Here is a 24,915-nt window from a genome sequence, read left to right as displayed (position 1 = left end):
CAGTTCCCATCTGACTCCCTGAGTCCAGCATGCAGAGTTTATATAGCTTGCATGGTAACAAGCACCTGGCACTGTTGCTCATAGGCACCAAAAACCATGTATCATTTTATTGTTTTTAACAAAGTAAAATTTTAATTTACAACTTTGTTCCCAGATGTTATAACAAATTCCTCATTTTGGAAAGTAAATCACATCAGTGGAAGTGTATGATGCACTTTTATGAGTGAAATCTCTCTCAAATAAAGTTTTTATGAGAGGTGTGCCTGGAAAGGATAGGGAATATGTCATTTTGGAAAGCCCTTTGGAAGATACAGCGAAGGGCAAAGCCTGTTATTGTTGTTCTTTATGGTGTTGTTTTATTAACAGTGGTAAACCATTGAAGTCACTGTAGGTTATTATATGTTACATTGTGTATGGACTGAACTACTGTTTTAAACAAGTAGTGATGTTTTATAGCCAGGTGCTGCTACTGGAAAAAAAGTCACAATCAGGTTGTTGCATTGGAGAGTTATAACCTAATATCAGATACTACATACAGTATATCACAAAGATCCAAATTAAGGTTTTTTAGTAGAGTATATGTTTTCAAATGAACAGTACACCCCAAATCAAAAATACATATTTTCCTCTTACCTCTACTGTTATTTATCAATCTAGATTGTTTTGGTGAGAGCTGTCAGCTGTCGAAGATATTGGCCGTAGAGATGTTTGCCTTCTATCAAATTTAATGGAACTAAATGGCATTTGGCTTGTGTTGCTTAAAGCACAAAAAAAACCAAACAAAAAAATAAAACATTTGAAAACTAAATAGTAATGTCCCTTTCCAGAAATCATGACCCAGTTACTCAAGATAATCACAGACATTGTTGTGAGCAGTTTCATGCAAGAGCTATTTTCTTTTTACCAAACTACATCTGCCAATCGTATCACCCCGCAGAAGGAAGCACTGCTGAGTTAACAAAAGCCACAGCTCAGCCAAGGAGGATGCCGTTAATGTTTACATCTCTGCTGTTAGGGGTACAAGCCTCTCATCAATGAGTAGATGAAGGCTTCTTTCTGCACAGTGATACGGCTGGCGGATGTACTTTGGTAAAAAGAAAATAGTTCCTACATTAAACGGCTCACAACAAGGTCTGTCAATGATCTTGAGTAACGGGGTCATGATTTCTAGAAAGAGACATTGCTGCTGAGTTGTTGGCACTTTGAGTGCTTCACACTGAGTGCCCTCTTGTTTCATTATGTTTGAAGGAAAGCAGACATCTCTACGGTCGATGTCTCCAACATTCTGCAACTCACATCAAAACAATAGAAACGGATAAAAAGTACCACAGGTAAGAGGAAGAATCTGTATTTCTGATTTGGGGGTGAACTGTCCCTTTAATCACTTGACTACAATGTTGTGTCTGTGAATTATTTCAGTTTGGTCATATTTATTCACAGCAAACAGACAAAACACAACACAAGTTTTCACAGTTTAATATAAAAATAGATGTGATAAAATGTATCCAAAGATTTATCCATTAATCAGTTGAATTTCTTTAAATTTCTTTTTAAGTTGAGTAACTGGTCTTAGATAATAACTTGATGTAATCAGTTTTATTAATATGTAGCAAAGCTCATACTCTCTTCCTCTCTCAGCTGAACAGTCCTTGTTAAGGTATAGTCTGGGCACCTTGTAAATAGATATTGTTGGTTGAATTTCACACTCTGAAACCACAGCGTTTTGCTGAGAGTCCCCACATGTCCTCAGTTATTTGCCAGACACACCCCCCCCCCCATGATGTCCAGAAGCTGAAACCACCAAAAGTCTGATTTGAATTTCCTCCCAAATATGCAGTTTCCTGGATATTGTTCATACATCATGAATAAGCCATGCTGTTAGAAGTTTGCTGGGCGCACCATCATGGTTGTCACGGTAGCCATCAGGTTTGGACCCTTCCAATAGTACCACTTAATACTGTTGTAGCGAATCACACTGGATGAGCTCGGGTAATATATGCCATTCAGGTTGGATGGACCGCAAGCCTCAAACCACCAACCTGCAGAGGGAATGTATCAGAGAGTTCAAGGGAAAAAGTCAGAATTAATTAAATTCAAGCTCATGAAATGCAACACCCAAATGTACAGCTGTAAGTCAGCAGTAACTTTATATTGGGACAGAGGGAAAATGAAATGCACTTCGAGACATTTACAAGGGGGTGGAAAGATGTGTTTAACAAGATGTTTTGTAAGGAGAGTCAGATTGAAAAAGGGGTAGATGAGTAGCAGAAGTTGCATACCTCCAGATGCGAGCTGGGCGCACTTGCAGGTGCAGCGGTCGTTGTCTCTGTCCTTGGTGCTGAACTGGGTGCCGGTGTGGGGGAGGCTGCTGGTCCGTCCAGCCGTGCCACTGAAGCCCTCTGCATGAAGGCTGGATTTTTTGGAGAGTAGTGAAAGAGCAAAGATCTTCAGAAAAAAGCTCAGCCACAGGCACTTCTATTTATTATTTAAAGCTGTGTTGGGCAACTTTGTTTGTTGGCAGCTCCACATGGCAGTCAGTGGTTACTGCCTGAAAAGTGTTTGAGCTTCTTGTTTTTCTGAAATCATCTGATGTTATGTTGCTGAAATGAACACAGCGCAGTCATGTTTACCGAACCGGCTGGTCTGTGATTCCTTAATACCGCAGGATAGCAGAGAGATGAGAAAGGCAAAATATCTAACTCAGTGAGTCCAACTTTCTTTGGTTGGAGCTGCTATTTAGGAGACAGCTTGCAGTAGGCTTGCCTGATACCTGTTTTTTCCATACCTTCCTGACATTTTGTTAGGGTTTGGAGTGTATAATGGTATTTGTGTAAAAAACAAACAAAACAATCATAAAAACAAAAGAAAACAATGAGAAAGCTGAGGTGCTGAACTTATGAGTTCCCACTAAGCTGTTTACATGTCTAATGAAAACCCGTATTCACGTATTCCTGTTTACATGCAACCTTCCACACTCCGATTAACATGCCCTGCCTGGACCGTGCAAACACAGCTTCCCTCTTTCATTCCTTCAATCACGTTCTTTAAAAGGTTGTTCTTGCGATATTTGGGCATATCCAAAAACCTGTATATATTAAAGTCGTTCATAATGTTTGAAAGTAGGTGTGCTTCTCCTTCTGACCAGAAATGTGTTTTTTGCTTGTTGGTATGCATCTGCAGCCTTGCAAACTGTTGGCAAGTTGGTTTTGTACAACTCATCTACAACAACGCACAGAGCCAACGTAAACAGACAAGAGGCAGTGTTGCAAACTGCGGTAAAAACCCCAATTGAAATGTCCATTCTGAATGGGTTGTGTATATGTCCAAAGAATACTATTAAATCAGAATAATACTTGAATATCCAACATCTCTAAATTAGAAAATACTAAGTTTTTTTTTTTTTTTTAAAAGGCCAAATTAGGAATATCTAAATGGAATATGGGCTTGACAAGACCTGTTTCAGATTTAGAATATTGTCATATTTGGAATAATAATGGGATATTTGTGTGCATGTTAACTTTGCCAATGTATTGCCTGCAATGCTGTGTTTTATATATATATATCTAGCCTAGTCAGATAAGAATTGCTGGGTTGAAATACTTTTGGTCCACAGAATAATTAATAGACAGGAAATACGCTCCCACTTGCTTGAGGAATCAGTGATACTTGTTGCTGCTGGAGATATCAATAGTGTCCAAGGGATGATGTTTTTCTGTAGGCCAACCCGGAAACTTAAATTGCCCTGGTTTGCTTGTCAAAAAGCCTATGGGATTTTTCCACAGGATTTTGGATCTTTGCAGAAAATTATCTCTATGGTAAACAATACTATACATACAATACAATACAATACAATTATGATACTTACATGGTTTTTTTTAGCAAGATAATCGTCACAAAAAACACCGCTCTCAGGATTTTTGAAGCCTCAATGTAAATGCCAGAAGTTATTAGTTAAATAGAAAAAGAAGTGTCTGGATGTTTGACAGTTTTGAAAATCATACCTTTGGGATTTCTAATTACCCTGGTACACCATACTACCTCGATACCACCCAAGCCTAGTTTGTAGTTCACTTTTTGCCGCTCTTTGTCTGACTTGTCAATGCTTCTGGGCATATTTGACATGAGGATTTCAGTTTGGCAAGTAGACAGCATGTTAAGTAGGACAAGACCCAATGCTCTTCTTTGTTTCAGCTCCACCATGTATAAAATATTTTACAATCAAAAGATAAATGAAAAACAATCAAAGAAAAAACAGGTATACTCAGCTATAAGTCACTGCAGGAGATCACAGCCTGTTTAGTATGTGTACAAATATTTTTTAATACAATGTTTCATCTCCCCTAGGTTCCTATTGTTGCCAAACATCAATACAAAAACTAACCTAAAGAACTTCTCATTATTTTTTCGCCATGCTGTGCTTTGTGATACAACTCAAACAGTCTGAAAGAAATCTCTGCCCAAGTTAAATGGATTTGCTCAATTATTTTCATACAGTGTCCCCAGCAATGGAGTCTGGGTGCATGTGTGAGTGTGTCTGTGTCAGTACTGGTTTGAAAAAGAGTGGACGAGGAGGTCAGGCCTGCTGTCTGGCCTCTCCTCTGCCCTGTCATTCTGTCTAGTTAGTATCGGACTCTCCCCTGAGTTATGTGACCCCCCCCTCCGTAGCCCGGGGCACGCTGTCTGTGATAACTAAATGAAGAATCCTCCTCTTGAATTTGTAAGTTCACAGGGCAGGGCACCACATCATGGGGGTCAGCTAGAGGGGAGTTTGAAATGACAGTGCAGGGGACGCGTATAATGATGGAATAGCAGTGAGGCTGGAATAATACATGAGCAGATATTTTTGTTTGACGACTAAACTTTTTTCTTCGTGATGGCTCGGTGATGTGGAGAAAATTAAAAACTATCAAATTAGACAGGATGGTAACCGCAGGCTACAGGATATCCTATTGGAAAGAGTAGCTGGTGCCAGCTCTTGTTGCTCTGTGAAACTTTTGCATTAGCCATGATTTCCAGATGTATTAGTTCACTCATTCCACCAATACCACAAACCACAGGCTAATCCTTTTCAAGGTGGCTGTCTTTTCAAATTGTTATTTTATCCTTTAATGACAAATACGCTGTTACAATAAAAGGAATGCCTACCACTGGTTCTTCTCTAAGACTGGCTGTTCTTGGCTACTTGGAAGTGGTCTGTCATGCTGATGATTAATGTATGAATAATGTTATGAGTTTTAGGTGAAGACCTCCATGTTGCTCTGGGGAGCACACTGGATGCAGCTGAGGAGGAGGAGGAGGAGGATTGCTTTGGCCGAGTAGCTGCATAGCACCTCAGCTCCGGCTTGGGAATTTTAATATAAACCCACAGACGGAGCCAGCGTCTCCAGCACGCTAGTAAAGCTGGTGCATATTGAACTAGTTACAGAGAACATGATCTCAGAGGTAGCGAGCTACAGAGGTGATTATATTCATTCAGGTGCTGCACCTCACACAGTGTAGCCCACAGCAAAATTGTGAAACATTCAGTTTCATCGCGCTAATTATGTGGAACAAACTCGGGCAAATGCAATTTGCTGCACTATTAGGGATGTTGGAAAGCATACACCCACATGTGATTAGGATTTTTTCATCTCTCAGAGCGTCAATCTCCATAAACTTCCACAAAACGAGCAAATTCCTGTGAATTTACATGAAATCTTCACGGAACTATTTTAGTTTACATTTTATTTTTGTCTGTTTTGGAAGAAGCACGGCTTGAGCACACCCACACATAATCTTGTTAGTGATTGCAGGGTTGCCGAGGAGCTTGGTTTGAATTGTCAGTTCCTGGCAGGGGCAAGTATTGCCGAGCGTTCCCGCTATACTCCAGTGAAGGTGGGCTCCCTTTGGTGATTTTTCAGGGGCAGTGGTAGCCGCAGTGATGGGAGAAGAAAAATGGGAGTCAGGTGAAAGTGGCTGCGTGCCCTCCACTGAGCTCATCATTTTGAATGACATTCATAAAAACGATCCAAGTGGTTCCTTCACTTCAGCACTCGGGGATAAGAAAGCTTACAAAATGAAAAAATACAAAGGAGTTTGAGCTGTTGATAACAGTTTCTAATCGGTCGTGATATTAAAAGTCTTACACCCAGAGGGAAGGCTATGATTGAAAAGATTTTACTGCATTGCAATTATGCCTTTCACAATAGTAGGCTCTTAATAAAACACTTTACTGAAATAAATCACTTTCATTATACCCCTATTTATGTCTGATTTCTGAAAAAGTGAAATAATTTAATCAGAGACCTGAGTGTGCATGAAGTGTTTCACTTTAGCATTTTGTCAAATATTGTGCTATCATGAACTAATTACTAAGCACTTCCTATAACTGGATGATTTAATGATTTAAAGAGTGAATTTTGATCTGAACATTACATCGTTACAAGCCACAATGAAGCCTGCATGTTCAGTTTGAAATGAAAATGATATTGAACGCTGGTACCTGTAGTTGTTGTCCTCTCCGCCTATGTAGAAGCGATCGTAATGTGAGAAAGCTTCGTTCCCCTCTCTGTCTTTGAGCTGGACATGCAGACTGTATTCCTGGGAGCTGGTCAGCTTGTGGATGATATCATTCCCCAGCCAGTGTTCCCCAGACGGCTCTCCAAAGCCCTGGATTAGACACAAAGACAGACAGAAACAATGGAACAAGAAAATATTCTAACAAGGGGAGTATTTTTTTTTTTTTACAAGGGATCTGCCAAGTGTTTTTGGAGTTAATATGGAAATGGACCTCAATTTAAGAAGTCACATTTATCATTTTGATGGCCTAAGACAGTCTACTGAGTTTATGAAGTGAAATATTCTACTCCCAAAGCAAGGGGCCAGTCAATTGAGACTTTAATTTTCCTGAATATCCTACCAATGCTCCATCGGCCTGCAACACCACTTGAAATCAAAACTGTCTCTATGGACAGATCCACTGTTGTTTGAACTTGGAAGCCACACTCAAGTTTTCTATCTAATTTTTTGGCAATGGAAGATAACACTAAATATCACCAATGCAGAACAGAGAACATGGGGAAATATTTTTTGAGGAGGGAATGTAATGTTATGCTATTTAAGTCGCGGGCAGGTAAAACAAAGAAATATGATAATATCGGGACGTCACTGGTATCGGTATATATTGGCTTTAAAATGAAATATTGAATTGGCTAACATGCGGATTTCTGCAGATATCACAAACCAATATTTTATTTATTTTTTCAAATTACTGACAAAGTGAACATGAAAAAAACATCAACTCTAAGTTAAAATATTTTATTTTGCACAATGAATGAATATTACATACAATGAAAAGCCACAAAAGAGACTAAATGATAACTAAAATTAGGCATGGATAAAAGTTGTAATATCAATGTTGGTATCGGTTATCACCCAATGAGTTGTTTCTATTTTAGCATATGAGATATGACAAAAGTCCAGTATTGTGCATCCTTTTTCTCAACCAAACCATTAAACCCCTCTGGGCCAAATTGTCCTCCACAACATCAAGACATGGATCAATGCTCTTCAAAGGAGGGGTTGTAGTGTGTGAGTTCGCCAAACTACAAAAGTGCTGATATCTGGTAAACATGCACTGACAAAGATGTTTTTCAGTGAGTTAAATTCCCTTTTGAATTGGTTTGATATTTTAGGATTTAGCAAGGATTTCCGACCAATCTATAAGAGCTTGTGCTCGCTATGTGAAATTCTAACGTTAGCTGACGTAAGCTTACATAACAGTAGCTCAGCATCAAACTGAGAGACCGCAAGCTGTCAGTAGGATTAGTTTAGATCATGTCTGTGATATGTTTTAGCTTTAGTTGTCAGACATGTCTTAAAGGGACACTTCACCCCAAATTAAATAATGTGTTTTTTCTTGTTTGTTTGTTTTCCTCCATCAACCAATCGACTGGTTGAAGAGAAGGTAGAAAATTGTAAACACGGCTAAGATTTTTTTTTTTGGTTGACTACAGCGCTAAAAAACAGTGTATCTTACCAGAATTCTTGACCTGATTACTCAAGATCACCCACAGACTCTGTTTTGAGCAGTTTCATGGAAGAACTATATTTTTTCTACCAAACTACTCCCACAAACTGTGTCACCGCACAGAGGGAAGCGTGCATTTACTCATGGAGGTGCACAGTTGTGGTCATTGTGAAGAAGGGGTAGGGTTAGAACTTATTTTAAAATTAGTTTTAATATTATATAATTGGACTAATTTCATTGCTTGTGTTTTGATCATTTTCTATAGCTCAACGGGTGTTCGCAGGAGTGCTCATGGATGCATGCATTTATGGCTGTTGGACATTTGTAAGACAGCACTCCCCATCATCATCATCAAAACATCAATTGAGGGAATATATTTTGTAGGAATGGAGATGAGCATTGAAACTGCTCTGGCAGCTTTCCTTTAATTTATCAACCATTTGTTGAGTACACGGAGGCGGTATATAAAGATAGTGTTAAGAGAACTGTCGAGGACATTAAGTCTGCACTAGGAGTCAATGTCAAATGATGTTAACAGGTTGAAGGCACAGTATCATGAACATGATTTCACGAAAGAAACCGCAGCATTAAATGAAAACAGAAACGGCGCAGTGAGCCACACGGGGGTGATGGCTTTGACAGGAACGGTTCTCTGTGGGAATCAATGTTCCCACTCCAGGGATATGATAATAACACGCAACGTTCTGTTCACAGAGACGGGTTAAGGGGAGAGATGTTATGTGGCTTCTGCTAATGAATCTCACAGAAGGCTGTCGTCAAGAACAAAATGTCACTTGTTTGACTGAGGCAAGCGAATGAGTAATAACACTCTTCATTCTTTCAGTCTATCAGAGGGACATTTTCTTTCTGTTTACCTCTGAATTCTAAGTCACTTTGTCTCGCTGTCAGACCCTCTGTTTGTTATTGGACCTATGTGAGAGTGAATACATAGTGAGAGCCTCTGAGAATTCATCATTTGACCAGCAACGCCTGCTTTCAACATTTGATCAACACTGACCACAGTTTCTTAGAATATAGAGTGAGAGCTGAGGCAGTGAAGCGTTTAAGGACATACATTATCTGCCATCCACCGGGCCTCTGTTCTCCCACGACCCAACTCGAACCAGATATTTATCAACCACATGAAAAAATATTGTTCTTGAAAGAGGTTTTTAAGTTGTTGTTTTTTCACTCTTTTGTTTGCAGTCCTCTCTGCATCCAATTTCCAGCCAAACTGTGCCAATTGATTTGTTGGCGTGGGTGAGAGACAAATTGCTACTCTGCTCAATCCCAAACTAGCCTCACTCATTTGTTGTGTATAATTTAACACAGCAGAAAAAAAAGGCTTGCAAGCATTATGTTTTTTTGTTTTTGCGCAAACGGAATATTGATTCTATTGAGAAAACTTTGTGATGAGGTTCAAAAAAGCACCGTCTTAATGTAAGTCCAAACAAAACAAAAGCCTAAGGTGTTAAAACATGCTTGATTCGGCCAGAGCGCTGGAGCAGCTTCATAGTCTCTTGTGTACGTCTGTATTATATCCAGTTTGTTTTTCAGAGCCCAAATTTGGAAGTGTTTTTACTTTCATCACCACACAATCATTTCCCCACACAGGAAAGCTATTTGGATTAAGGATGGATACAAACAGTAGTGATCTTTGGGTCAATGAAGTACATTATGTGTGTATGAGCTTGTGTGGGAGCATGACAGGGAGAGGGAACGAGAGCAGGTGCAATAACATGGGGGGTGATAGAGAACACAAGGGCAGCCAAATACAACAACCGCAGGTCACCTGGGATCACAGGCTAGCCGGTATCCCACGCCTCTCCATGCCAACGATTATTGGAACCTCCTGGTCAGTCCTACAGCACTGATCTATACCACCTACTGTTGCACTTTAACCCAACGCTCTGCAGAACTCACCATTTTGTAGTCTCTCCATCCACGATGGAAGTTTACGGAGCCATTTCTCCGATGCTGCAGCAGTGTCCACCCACCACCATTAGTCTTCATATCGCAGAACACCTGTGAAAGTAAAGCCAATTAAAAAATAAGCTTTTTTACCCTTTTTTTCCCTCAGGGCTTGATAACAAAAAATAATGTATTTTGAACAAAATTGGTCTGAATCAAAAGGAGCTGGGCATCAAAGGTTGGCGTTACATGCTCAGTCAGATTCTTGGCCTTGTTGACCTGGGTAATGATCACATATTTCCTGATCAAATCACAGGCTTTCTGTAGTCATGAAAAACCTGGAAAAGTCATACATTTCTTAAACAAATTATCTTGGCCTGGAAAAGTCTTGGAATTAGTAAAAACCACTGAAATTTTGGAAAAGTCATGGAATTTTGTTGCTTGTAATGAAATTGTTACAGACGTTTTTCATGATTAATGTCCACGTAATGTACATTTTCTCCTTGCGTTCTTTCTCTCTCTGCATAAATGCCAGCTTTCTGAAATGATGTTTTAATTGAGTTTGCATCTGAGTTGTCTGAAAAACGCCGGGCAAGTGGGGCAAGGAAAACAAAAGAAGGTCCTTGGAAAAGTTTTGAAACTGTATCAATGAAAATGTGTGGGAACACTGAAATCAGAAAATCTATATTAGACTCTCTGCCAGTATTTTGCCTGAATTTGCATTTCCAAGTATAGCGAAGGAATGCCCTGCCTTAGTCAGCCTTACTCTCTGATTGACTCACCCTGACATTCTTACCCTTAACCTTAAAAGTCTCACTCTTCTTCTCAAACCAGAAAACCCAAAACCATAAGCAGCAGAGATATAGTGCCAAAAAAATGTAAGTATAGGGAGGCAAAATACCAAATGAAAGTGGATTTGGGGTTGACTTTTACTTTCACTTTAGCTTGCAAGCTCTATACAAATAGTAACCAACAATCCTGCATAGTTTAACTTAAACATGGCAATAGCTGATTGTTTTTGACACTCAGGGGTAGCTGAACAAGCAGTTAACACAACATTGACATAATATCACCTTTTAGCGGCCACATTTTCCAAAATAATTTTCTACATTCAGCAGACGCACAACATTAATTCGGAGCTGCGTGTCAAGCCACCTGGCACTTCCAGTAAAAATAGAAAGGGAAATATCTGGCTCTTTAGCAGCTAAATGTCCCGCTGTGTTAACCGGCGAGTCCCTAACAGTTGTTTGGTGTGGGGCCAGAAGTGTAAAGTGGGTACATCAGAGCTTTTTAGCTGGAAACAACTGCCTGTTGAGGAGAGAATACATAATGTTCTGTATAGCAGTGGGGAACTGCAGAGTTCTGCATGCCTGCAAATGATCCCTTTCTTATTACATATAATCATTTGACTGCCACTATACAGATATTAATCCATGCAGCTATAATTGCTATAGATAAAAATTGTTATTTTTAAAACTGATGCTTGATTGCTGTTTGGCCATTAAAAAAATAAACAGCTTCAACTTTGAAATCTGAGCAAATTGGCTTTATTTCTGTAAAAAAAAAAAAAAAAAGAGTAAGAAGGCAATGACCAGCAAAAGAAGAAATGACCCAAAATGTGCAAGAAATTATTAAAAAGTACAAGAAAATGACCTGAAACTTAGTTTAGAATGATGAAAAAAAATTAAATTACAATAATTCTGTAACATTAAAAATATGTGATAATGATAATAATGACAATTAGCAATATACAGCAATATCCCTGGCTTTCCTTGCAGTTTTTAGAACATTTCTTAATTGCTCTTTTCCCTTTTTCCATGCTCTTAAAAGAAATTGCACCAATTTGCCCAGGATTCAAAGGTATTTATATTTTTATTAATTATATTAATATTTGTGAAAGAAGTCTGAAAGCCGTACAAGAAAACTGATGTTGCCCCAGGTTTTAAGGGGTCAAACATCTTAATATTACTTGAATTAAGGTATAATGTAAATAGTATTGTTTTAGTACCTGTTAGGTATTGGTCTCAAAATTAAACATAATAATAGTTAATAATATCTATATTTTCCTATTTTCCAACTGACAAGTCATCAACCCCAAATATATATACTATATGTCTATAACCTGGGATAAGTTTCAAGATGTCCAACCTTATGGCGCCTAAGTGGTCTAAAATAAGAGAAAATGTTGCATAAAATAACAAAGAAATAAAGCACACTATGGTCTTTCTATTATTTGAAAAAATCCTTGGAAGCCTCAGGAATAAGGGGGATGGAGGGAGACCCAACATTTCTGGGTGTCACGCAATGATATGACCCAGGTGGGAAGGAAAAACTAACATATCAGCATGTTCTCTTATCCCCTTGAGTGGGGGTTGAGGAGGAGGCATCTGCGTTTTTGGTTACACACACTGTTTTCTTTCTTACTTGGCTGCACATTTTGCCATATGTAGATATGTTTGGGAGAACAAATAGGAATGAATTGTGCTCATTCATCTCGTGACAGAATCTGAAATTTAGCCTTGTTAAGGGACTTGTTTTACATATTCAAGGTGTTTGACTGGACATATTCCAGCTTCCCATAGGTATTGTGATGAAATGACTATGTGAATTTCTCCCATGGGCGGTAAGATTAGATGCTTTTTAATTGAACATGTGTATTCATTGTGCATACCTCTAGGCTACAGTGTGAAACTGTTTTTGCAGGCGCTGCAGTGCGTTTCAATAGCTGTACCACATGTTGTCGCCTCCAATTATACATATTGTCGGTGACATTTCTGCCTCAATAATAACCCCTACAACCTGTAAAGTGGTGTATTACTCATGAGACACGATCGATTTGCTTTAGTGGTTGCTTGTATGTGGTCCACCATATGAACCACCCTAACCTGTCTTAAGAGTCGGACAGTATGGATGCTGGAGTGTGGGCAGAATCCCATGGGCTCTGTGTATTTCAACAACTCAACTGGCTATTTTCTGCCAGAAATAAAATGAGTTTCCAGCACTTTCCCAGAATAGGAAAGCTAAATCACAGTCAAAAAGCACTCAGGTCTTTTACCTCTGAAAACAGAGCAGACTGGCAATATGCTGTGATTATCCCCTGGCATATTAGGCCAGTGGTCTGGCCTTAAACGCACCACACTGAATACAAAAACAGGGTCTTTAAATAGATTAATTTAAGCCATACCAAATGTGATCGTTACTCTGATTTAGACCAGATCCGTATTTAAAATTCCAAATTTACTTATTATTAGCCAGCGAAGAGTCAATTAGGGCCAAATCCATTACAATGAAATGCAAATATCCAGACAACTTGTGCAATATTATGATTTTTAGAAAAAGATTATGCTCTGGTCATCATTTGTTAAGGGCTTTCAGGGGACAAAATAGTTACTTCATAAAGAGGCCCTAATGTGTTCAACGTTATGAGCTCTGTGCATATGTAGCATTTAGCGAGTTATGAAGAATTTAAAAAGGAAGCTGATTCAAACTATGAATTGTTAGGTTTGTCAACACCATAATTATTCACAACTTTGGTGATTAAAAGTTCCATAGGTGGAAAGATAAATCATATGGTCTAATTTGCATACATATGTGAATGCTCTTTGTCTCTTGTCCAACTGAGAAAATCCGCTGAAAATAGGGCAATTTGTATCTGTCCCACTTTCACGTAGCCACCCAGATTGCCAGCCACATTGGAATTAGATGGCATAGATTGAAAGGAGCAATGATTTGGGGAGTACTAACGCGCATCAGTGGAAACGTACACTGGCCCCAGTTGGCAGGAAACACATGGCACCAGCGCCTAACACCTGGCTGCCTTGCCCACAGGAAATGAGGAGGAAGAACGGGGAAAAACAGAGGCAGTAGGAGACGGTGCCAACCAGCAAAGTAGACTGAAAGTAATGAATAATAAGAAAAAAAGAAGAAAAAAGCAGTTTCACTGTGGTGAGCTCTTAGAGTGCAGATCCCAGCTAGCTGTGATTTAAAGAAAGTATAGCCTGGTGGTGGATGCCGTGCTTGACTTAGCAAGGGATAGCTACTTCAGGTCAGCGGAGGTACCTCCTAAGCGTTTTTGACTTTGCATTCAGCATTGCACACTCACTCACCGTGAAGCCTGCAGGGCATGAGGCTCCTGTTGCTTATTATTTTAGCTCTCTGTTACCCAGCATGGCATTTCCATCAACCTCTACACCCAAAGCGCCTGCAAATTACCATTACATCGGACTGGTTTGTCCCGCCTGTGTGTAACGCTGTCCAGAAAGTAGAGATAAGCCCTTTGAATGTCATTATGTAGAGTGTGTGAGCTTGACATTATGCAGGATGGGCATAAAGAAATGATGCCAGTGCTAAATACTGAAAGACAAATGGATAAAATGCCTCACAAACAAGTTTCATGTCACAGTCGGTTAAGTGATATTTGCAAGAAAAGGCCAATGACCTTTAAAGTCTTACTACCTTGACAGTCTGTGTGGAGTTATGGAGGCGTATGCTATATATTCCACTCTCTGTCACTCCAGATCGCAAGATCTCCGCACAGTCCCTGAAAGTAAGCGGCTCCTCCTTGGGCATATTGGAGATTTCTGCAAAAAAAAACATGTAGGCATTTATTTACAGATGGCAACTTTATGGGGTTTGCACACAAATCCCAGCCCCATATGTGAGTTCTCTTGTAATGTTAAGCTCTGGCTTATGCCTGCTGTGCATGCATGTACATAGTGTGTCTGGGTGTTAAATAACAAGCTGCTCTAGGTGAGATTTTTCATGTAAAATAAAACTTTTTTTGCCTAACTCACAAATCCAGTGCTCATTAATTGGAATTCTGTGGCTGCCCAATTTTGCCTAAATGAAATTCTGGTGTTTACTGATGCTATTACTCATTAGTCATTTTGCTCTAAGGAGGTAATAAATCAAAGGAATGCAAAATATAGCTGTGTGCTAAATACTATGAAGTGAGTGCCTTGTTTTCTATTTCTCATTAACTAATATTTGTTAACTTTTTAGTACCTACAGAATATTTTGTCTCATGTATATGTAAAGCGTTAGTCGCAATGTGATCAGGGTCTGTTCATAATGCATTTTTCTTTTCTTTCTTTTTTTTAATAGCGTCAATTGCCAGCCGACATCCCTGTTTTTAAGACGCTGTACCAAGCCGAGTTTTAAAGCTAGAGTGATGATACTGTTATCATATGAAACTAGAAGACCTAAGAAATTCAGTGGTATCAACCATATTATACAAGATTCAAACATGATATGGTCATTTCGCAGGGGTCCCTTGACCTCTGACCTCAAGAAATCTGTATGAAAATGGCTTCTTTGGGTACCCACGAGTCTCTTCTGTACAGACATGCCCACTTTATGCTAATCCCATGCAGTCTGGTAAGACTTGCTTTACCTTGTCAATATGGACTCCATTGTAAACATGATTAAAAAATCTGTTTAATCGCGATTTGCTATTGAAATTTTGCAATTAAGTGCAATTTAAAACAAAGCATCGTTGGATAGCCCTAATGTAAATGTATATCTTTTGTTAAATTAACTGATGTCGGCAATACAGTTTGCTGATTCAGAACCCATAAACCTCTCAGCCTTACCATTGCAGTGGTTGACCATGGTCAGCAGCTGCTGAACGGTGTCTGTGAGCACAGCCTGCTGTCTCTGTAGTAATGTGCTGTTGAGCGTGGAACTGCCCAGTTCACCCTGGAGCTGACTGACCAGTCGACTCTGCCTCTCCAGAAGCTCTTGAAGCTGCTGCTTTTCGCTTTGCAACCCCTGCAGCTCCCTTCCATACCGAGCCTCCAATGCCAAGAGCCTCTGCTCCAGAAAACTACCAAAGACAAAAAGCAAAAAAAGTATTGAGTGTAGCATTGCCTTATTTTTCTAAAACGTCTTTACAGTGCATTGGAGGAAAGTAAAAATCTGAAGATATGATAAATGAAGTGTTGAGATGCATCTTGAATTGTATCGGTGGCAGAAGATATAAGACAGTGAGTGCAGGTGGAGAATCCATCTATTCAGCATTTACCTTTCTCAGCGGAGGTTGCACAAATTTGCACATTTACATAAGGATGACAAATAGACATCAGTGCGACGGTCTCATTGGGCTAACATCATATAAACACCTGTACTGCAGCGGCATTCACAGATGGGCCTGCATGCTAAACCTCTCGATCATAGCCATGAGGCAATAGTCTGACTGCGTGTGTTTGTGTGTTTGTGTGTGTGTGTGTGTGTGTGTGTGTGTGTGTGTGTGTGTGTGTGTGTGTGTGTACGTGCGCACAAGTGCCACTCCCCCACCTCCAAATGAAGATCATAAATCCCCGCTGCCTGATCTTTATGGCTTTGACTAATGACTGTGCAGCAGTTATTTATTGAAACAATCCAGCCACCCAGATTGAACAAGCTACTTTTCAGCCCTGTGCACATGCGGCCGCTGCACTAAACGTGTATCCTCCGTCTCCCACCTTACGCAGCAACTCAGTATGTGGCCTGGAGGGAAAGCTGGATCAATCCAAATCATTTTTAGCATCACTTTGATTTTATATTTGCTTTGTGGGGGAACACTCAATAAAAATGGCAAAGCAAGCAAACAATTTTTTCTCCATTATGCGTATTTTACTTTGAGGAACAGTCAAAGTATAGAGTGCGGCAGTAAACCAGCCCAGCAATGTTTAAATAGTTAGACGGTTTGACAGAACAAACATGGCACTTTGGATCACATTGCATCCTGGGCAATTAAACTGTTACGCTTATGATCTTGTGCTATTTATTTTTATTGTAATATATATTGCCATTAGACTGCTCTCACCCTCTCAGCAAAATGCTCCACTTATTGCCAATAGTATTTTACATGTAATGCCTATGAAAACAAACATATCTCTATGCTATTTGTAGCTGGCAGCAGTTCAAATGCTGGCTCCATGCCCTTATGGATCAGCAGCAGTCGCCCCCCACAACAGCTACAGTTCCCTTTTTTTCCACAGCTGCAAATCTAAGATGACCTTTCTAATTTCATACGTCCTGTCATGGTGTAGACCCATGTAAGGATGTATTCATTTATTTGCATGTGAGAGCCATGTCACCAACTTGAAGGAGGAGGGCAAAAAGGGCAGAGCCAAGCCAAGCCAGATGTGTAACAGGTGTTGGAGCTGGGGCACTTTGTTCTCGCAGTCACACTTAGCACACATGGATGGAATGATAAACAAGCAGATACAAAGAGAGAAAACACTCACTCCCTTTCACACTGCCCAGCACCCTGTCCCTAACCTCTGCTGGCCCTAATTTGACCTTGTGTTCCTAGAGAGAAGAATGGGAAACCCCTCCTAACACGCACTGCCTATTCACTGGCAAACACACACACATGCTTACACAATGCACATTATATTGTCGTTAAGTGCCCTGTTTTTCTTTTCCAGTGCTCGAAAAAGAGCAGATTTATACATGTGAATGTACATATGCAGTATATCACACTTTGAAGGCCTTTATATTTTGCCACCCAATGTAGCTATTTCCTGAGAAAACATTCTTTAGTACTCAGGAAGAGATGCATGTCATGTTTCCTACAGCAGCCACGCCAGCTCATTTAGAATCAGTAAAGGAAAAGCAGCAGCTAAGTAGGCAAAAGAAAATAGTGCCACCTACAGTAACCAAATCCTCTCTCACAAAAATGCACAAAAAAGCAAGATGTTGTAAGCACACCTCTTGACTGCAACCCAGTAGCCAGAATAAATGTTGACATTGTATGTTTGTGCAAACCACAGATATGTTGCATTTGTGCCTTTCATAGTTGGAGAATATATGGAAACTTAACATTTTCCTTACATTTCAATTTTTAGTTTTATGTTGTGACAACACAGTGGTGAACTAAAGTTATGGTTGTTAAAGTTATGGGCCTAACAACCATCACTGGAAATGTGTTGATCTCGCCTTGAAAACTATAACACACAATTCACAACAATGTCACAACAACCACTGCTGAAAAATGTGCTTACCTCACCTTAAAAAAACCCACCTAGTCTGTGTCTCTACTGTGCCTTAAAAAACAAGCGTGGTAGTAGTCGCAACAACCACTGCTGGAAATGTGTCATCCTTGCCTTAAAAATACCTGATTTTGATACTACAAACATGACTGGAAATATACCAATTACACCTTGAAAACTACTTGCAGCCTCTGCGAAAAATGTGCTGACCTCGCCATAAAATCGCTCCACCACTGCTCGAAATGTGTTGACGTTTCCCTACAAAAAAAATCTGGTTGTTTTCGAAACAACCACTACTTGTATGCCAACCTCACCTTAGGAATAACCCAGTTGTTGTTGTTGCTACAAACACTGCTGGAAATGTCTTGATGAGGCATTCAATAAAACAGTGGTCGGACTGAACACGTGACTACGTGACTTTAGAAACATTCAATGTGTAATGTATCTGTGGTTTGCAGAAACGTACTATACAGACATTTTTTCTTTGGTAACTGGGCTGATTTTCTGGAAAGTGAAAAGCAAAAATAACCACAGAAATGACTGTGTAACATGACCTTTTGATAAATGAGAGAATAAGGGCCTCATGAGTTACCACTTAAGGTAACACAATGGATCTGTAAATGAAATGGCAATGCACAGTAACAACCTACCCTGGAAGTCCTGCAGTGCCTTAAAATGCGCTTTCTTGAATATTCTTTTGAAGGGTGTGTTTGTTCACCTGTTTTTATCACTGAGGCGTGAGATCTCCTGCGTCTGGAGGAGAATATGCTTCTCCAGCCGATTGGTGAAGAGTGAGTACTCGAGCAGCTGGATCTCTAGGCGACTTGTCTGGTTTAACACCTATAGATTGATAAAAAGAGAAGAATAACTCTATCACAATATGTGCAGTGTTGAAGAATGGATGGGAGTGATGACGGGTACTGATGAAAAGATTGATGGAAAAAAAAAAAAAGACTGCCCACCAGCTGAATTCATAAACAGCACCCTTGGGGATAAACAATGTCGTGCAGCACATCACAAGGCTCATAATGCTCATTCTTTGATCTCGCAATGAAAACTTGAGCAAAAATTATCTCACATGCACCTGTGACATGTTTTGAAGTTGCAGATGAAACAAAAACTTGAACAAAGCAACTCAGATATTTGTACAGGTTGCGGTTTCATATCGACTTTGATAAGAGAAAAAGAAAGCATGAGGACAAAAACAGCCCAATCTGTAATAACAGCTCTGTGGCATGATTGAAGACACATCTGTGTTGTGCTACTGAGCTTTATGTTTTAATTGGCTTGTTGTCAGACGCCGAGCTCAACTCATTGTGTCAATCAGAGTCTGTGGAACCAAAATACCAGCTGTTTTAAAGCATTTGCCGCCACCTTTGGGCATGGCCTCTCAGCGGGTTACATCTGATTTACATTTAATTAGCTATTCACCAAGTGGTTTTGCAAGTGACATCATTTGCTTTTGCATGGGTCTGACCCCCACAGTTGTTCATTTGGATTGGCCGCAAACAAGTAATCTCAGGCTCACTCAAACGCTTCCTGATGGGCTCACCTGGGTCTCAACATCTGTCAGTTTGCGAGTCTGCTCTGCTGATTGGCTGAGGAGGTTGGTTCCCATCTCCAGCATGGCAGCTGTCTGGGTGTGTACTGCAGTTCTTTTCATTTCCTCCATCCCAGAGCGCACATTCTCCTGAATGAAGTTCTCCAGCTGTAAGGAGAACAAGCAGACTCTGAGAATATTATCCAGCATGTCAGATTCAAGAGTTTCATTGTGGTGATATTCATATTTTAGGAGGTAATACATTCACTGACAGCTTGATGCACTGTGAAAGTAGCAACCTAAGAGTGATCTGTCTTTTTCACCTCAATCCTTTCAGGTAGCATGATAGAGTTATGGAATATAGTACCCCAGGGGGACTTGCAGTGTCTTCGCCAGCCATCTATCCATCTGCAGGTCTACCTCAGGCAAATACCAACCCCTTGCATTAATAACAAAATGCACCATATAGGCATTTCAGTGAGATTCGAAAAGGTGCAGCAATGATATACACCAAGAGGCTGACATTGTGATATTCATGCACAGGACTTCAGGGATAGTCGCCTACACTCTGTAATCAATCACAAGGTCAGAGCAGGAAGCATTGGCAAAACCCATCATATGTTGCAGAGGGAGTAAAAATAGGTTGGCATCCATTTTGCTCCAATAAATAGATTTTCTTATTAATGTGGTCGGTTTGAGCAAATGGCATGTGGAAGACAAATTCGCCTTTTGCTGCCGTGAACGATGGAATTTTGTTTGACGTTTAACGGGCAATGGCCTGTGCCGTGCAATAAAGCAAAGTAGAATATCGAACCGGAGAGGCATTAATATTTATGAATTTTGTGGGGAGAAAAGATCAGACTTAACTCGTTAAACCACATGACTGGAAAATGAAGTCTCTAAGGAGAAAGCATTCAAACTTATCCAGCTAATGAGTGGCTATTCGCAAAAATCGAAGAGAATTCAAATGAGACTACGATTGTTTGTTTTTTCAATTCGAATGCCCATTTCAGAGAGGAATGGGATTATGATAATGCATTGCCACAGAAGTGGGCTTCTTCTATCTTTCATGCAGTATAAAAAATACTGATCTGAGTGGGCAAAGAGAGATGAATCTGCAATTAAATTGTTTGCCTGCTAGTACTCTTTTTCTCTTTGTCTATTACTTCCTCTTGATCTCTCTCACTAACTCCCTAATTCTTTCAGACTCTCCCTTTTCCTCCCTCTTGCTCTGTAAATTCATCTCTCGCATTTTTGCTACTTAAGGACAACTGAGACAGCAGAGAGAATCCTTCCATAACGATGGTTATAAAGAGATTACCAAGCGGATTAAAGCCAACTGCAAAAAGAAGAACCAAAGATCCCAGCATCATAATCAGCCTAGTGTATTGAAGCTGCTATCGGCCGCCTGTCCAAAGTGTTCCTATTACAGCCTTCTGTGATAGAGCTCAATCCAGAGGTCTTGATTCACTCCATCTCCCACTGCCAATTGCATTAATTGCAGCTCTGTCACATGCTGCACTATGCAGCCAGATAAATCACATTTGGGATGTAGCATAATTCTGTCTTATTGTTTCAAGGCGGGAGTAGGGATCAGTTCTGAGAAAATCATGGGAGTTGTATCACTTGATATCTTAATTATCGTGCCAAAGGACACATTTGTTCTCAGTTACAATGCAGAGTAGAAAGGAAACCTGTCTGCTGGGTGTTGTGGCAAATGATAATGATAGACATTAGGGTGGCTCTGATTCTGATGAACAGGAATGAAAGCGTCTCCTTGAAAATGGTGATTAACTTTAAATTTACTTTTTTTATTGGGTGACATACTTTAACTGATTAAATATTACTGGGCCAGAAAATCTGGTCACCTGAGGGTAGCCTAGCCACCTTGATCTCTATGCAATATTTCTCCATTAGCATAATCCGCACAGGCTCTTAAAAGCACTAACAAAAGCAAGCGCACATCCTTTTTGCCAATCCCTCAGGGCAGCAGAGGGCCAAAGAGACTAGATTTGGGCACTGCGTTGGGGGTTAGAACAAAAGAAAACAAACACTAGTTTCTTCTTGGAAACACCAAAGAAGGAATCTGGAACATTAATACAGTCCTGCTGCACACGTCCACATGGAGATTCCTGAGCGGAACATGCTGGATTAGTGTGTGTGTGTGTGTGTGTGTGTGTGTGTGTGTGTGTGTGTGTGTGTGTGTGTGTGTGTGTGTGTGTGTGTGTGTGTGTGTGTGTGTGTGTGTGTGTGTGTGTGTGTGTGTGTGTGTGTGTGTCTGTGTCTGTGTCTGTGTGTGTGTGTGTGTGTGTGTTTTCTTTCAAGGGGTTTGGGTTGAAGGCTCACAGTTAGGGTCATTTCATCCCAAGGGAGCTTTGAGTGAGATCGTGCAAAGTTTCACACTGACACAGTTGCCTCAAGCTCTTCCGCATTCATATCACCAATTTCTACCCAAACTTATGCAGATAGGCTTAATGAGCTCCACAAGGTGCTGAAAAGGCTTTGCCATCTGGGGGTCAAGGATTAGTTTAACCTTGTGCATTTCCAAAAGAGGCTCTGTGGGGCTGTGCTGTGTTTACGAGGAAATCCCACCTACAGTGCGATCATTTTTGCATCACTGTGGCCTGGTGGGGGTAACTTGTTGAAAGCTTGGATCTTTGTGTTCATTCCAGACGTTATGTGGAGGAAGTTTGGAAATGGAGCAAGATATGTGTCTACAGAGCTTTTTCTGTAGATGGGGTCGGGGATGGGGGGGGGGGTGAAAGAGAGACTATGTGCTACACAGAATATGCCCACGCTGAGTGCACTGTGTGGTGCTTTGCAGACTGTTTAGTGCATAACTAATATACTGTAGGCATAATGGAAAGTGTATGCACTCCTCAGTCTGTCTCTCAAAAACACATGCACAGGGGCGCCTCGTAGCTCACTTGTAGAGCGGGTGCCCCGTGAACAGAGGTTGTGTCCATGCTGCAGCCCTTTGCTGCATGTCACCCCCCTTTCACGCTTATTCTGTCCTATTGTTTAAAGGCCAAAAGCCCCCCCCCCCAGCCCAAAAAAAATCTTTAAAAAAAACCCAGACATGCAGTGTGGCCCCGCGGGATGCTTCCCATGGAAGCTCGGTCTCCAGTTCAGAGACTGAGCATCAGACAGAGTGCGCACAGGGGAATAGAACGCGTGTGTGTTTCTGAATGCGCGTCAAGAGAGCGTGAGCGGGGCAGACAAAGAGTTTTGAGATCTGGTGGTTGTAAAGTCAGGGTGTTAGAGGGAGCACATTCATGAGCTCAGAAGTCCCTATAGAAATAAAGGTGATGGAGTGTCAAAAGAAAAAGGAGACTTAGGAAAGGAAAGGGAAGGGAAATCGCAGACAATCTTATGGTGAGTGAGAGCGGAGTACAGACGCACAGGAAGAGCTTTGGCATTCATAATACCCCATTTTCAAGTCCAAAAATATAATCAACATGTTTGCTCTCAGCCAGCCAATCTAAACACTCAACACAAACCCTTATAATCGGCCCGAGGATTAGTGTATACCATAAATATTCCGTGAGTGATGCAGACAAGAATAGAGAGACGGGTGGAGAGGGCTGGCGTGTCAGTCAGTCTGTCCTAGACAATGGCCCAACACTGATTCCCTGCCCTGATGACCTTAGCTATGAAAACACTATTGTGAAGCCACTTTTAATCGCATCATTTCATTTTAGTCAGTCATAATCCGCGCTAAATGGAACTGCAAAGGCCATCGGCCATGCTGAAATGTGTCTCCAGCAGATAAACATATTTTTTTTCACAGTGTTATATTTTTATGTCAGCTGAGTTTGGTACACAAAGTTTGCAGCTGACTTTGGCTTATAAACGGGCTAAAACACAACTCAAAAGTGAAGTTTCTGAGTTCTTGTTGCCTGTGGGGGAACAATCCTAATTTAGAAGGTTTAACTGTGTGAGACATTTTTGGCAATGTCTGATATTAGCAAACTTATTTCATCTTGTCTTTCTGCTCTTGCATGCAAAAGGGAGTTCTTGCATCCCAGTGGTCTTAAATACACACTCATACACCAGGCGCTGACATGGAGCCAGACATGCATACAGCGAGCATCCAGGAAATCCCAGCTAAGCACTGAACTTATCAGTAATGAAGGCTTGTCAACAGATGTTATCGGATGGGGTATCTTATGCTTTTTTTTGCCTCCAGCATTTTGTTTGATGGTCTGCAGGCTAAAATGTGACATGTGAAAAAGACAAGAAGAGAGTGACAACAAAGAAGTGGAGTAACAATAGTTGGATGACGGAGGACAAACAGTTCAGAGAGCTTACCTTCTGCAGCCACTGGGTGTTATTCTCCATGGCGCTCTCTAGATTTTCCAGCTTCCTCTCTTGCCAGGAAGGCCTCTCGTTTTGGGCCTTACCCGGCTTGGATTGGCTTGTATCAGGCTCTGCCTCGGGCGGGGAGTCCCTTTGTAGGGTGTTGGTGACCTGGAAGTCCTTTAAGGGACGGCAGTGCTCCACCTCAGGGAGGATGAAGGTGTAGCTGCAGGGGCCGTGCTGCACGTGGTGCTGTTGGCGCTCTGAGCTGATCACAGGGGCCAACAGGTAAGCCAGGTGGGCAAAGGTCAGGGCCAGCAGGCAGCCCATGTCAGGGGAGAGGGAAAGGGGAAGGAGGAGAGGGGGAGAAGGAGGTTGCTCTTGGCAGAGCAGAGAAGTGAGTCAGGTGAGCTTCCTCTTTGGTCCCCTTTATCTCCTATTTTGTCTCCCGTTTTTTGTTTTAAAAAGTCCCTCGAGACTGAGTCTATCTTCCTCCTGTCTTTTCAGTCCAACTCCTGCAGCGCCTGTCTCTGTTTTATCACTTTCCCTTCTTTTGGCTGGTTCTCCTCTTTACTGTTGCATCCAGAAGTCTTCTTCAGCCCAGTTCCTGCTCCCGCTGGTGAGGGCGGACAGAAAACACACACAGGAAAAGAGGATTGTCTTCTATTGTAGCTCCAACACCCCAGTCCAGGAAACCAACAGCAAACTTCCCCTTTACCATTTATCTGTCCTCTGAAAAGTTGCCTTCCCTCACTGCTTTCTTTTCAAGCTGCTTGAGTCCATGCGTGGGTCCGGAGGAGAGGGGAGAGGAGGGGGTGGAGTGGAGAGTGGCCCACTTCAGGATGTTGGCTGAAGTGGTAAAGCTCTTAAAGTCGCGAGAGAGAGTGGCGTACCTCTCCAGACACACACACACACACACACTCACATGCACCTCCTTCGCACATAATCACTCAACCACCCTTCCCTCTTTCACTTTCTCCCACCCTCCTGTCTGCGGGGGTTAGAAGAGGAAGCTGCAAAAATACACACTGGTCCGCCACAAGGGCAAAAACTAGGAACTTTCTCTGACAGTTATTTTGCTCCCTCCCACCTCTCGTTTGCTTTCTCTCTTAAATTCAAATTTGCTTTGTTGGCATGATGATATAGTACAACAAAAACATCTTACACAAGGTTAAAATGCA

The 24,915-nt window shown here is 41.0% G+C and overlaps 1 protein-coding gene across 1 annotated transcript; it reads right to left on the bottom strand.

Annotated features, from left to right (window-relative positions):
- Window positions 1-1,460: 1,460 nt before the first annotated feature.
- Window positions 1,461-24,678, bottom strand: angpt2b (angiopoietin 2b). Its single transcript, XM_042506473.2, has 9 exons — window positions 23,747-24,678; window positions 19,448-19,603; window positions 18,614-18,735; window positions 15,511-15,743; window positions 14,375-14,499; window positions 9,932-10,033; window positions 6,482-6,648; window positions 2,280-2,410; window positions 1,461-2,039 (listed from the first exon to the last, which is right to left on the bottom strand). The coding sequence occupies exons 1-9, from the start codon at window positions 24,062-24,064 to the stop codon at window positions 1,879-1,881; spliced, it is 1,515 nt and encodes a 504-aa protein (XP_042362407.1). The 5' UTR covers window positions 24,065-24,678; the 3' UTR covers window positions 1,461-1,878.
- Between the last annotated feature and the right edge of the window lie 237 nt (window positions 24,679-24,915).

The sequence above is a fragment of the Plectropomus leopardus genome, chromosome 17, assembly GCF_026936395.1.
Source record: "Plectropomus leopardus strain MGB_pleo_1.0 chromosome 17, ASM2693639v1, whole genome shotgun sequence".
In the NCBI taxonomy this organism is placed as follows: Eukaryota; Metazoa; Chordata; class Actinopteri; order Perciformes; family Serranidae; genus Plectropomus; species Plectropomus leopardus.
Note: the sequence above shows the minus strand (reverse complement) of the source record. Positions and strands in the feature narration are given on the sequence as shown.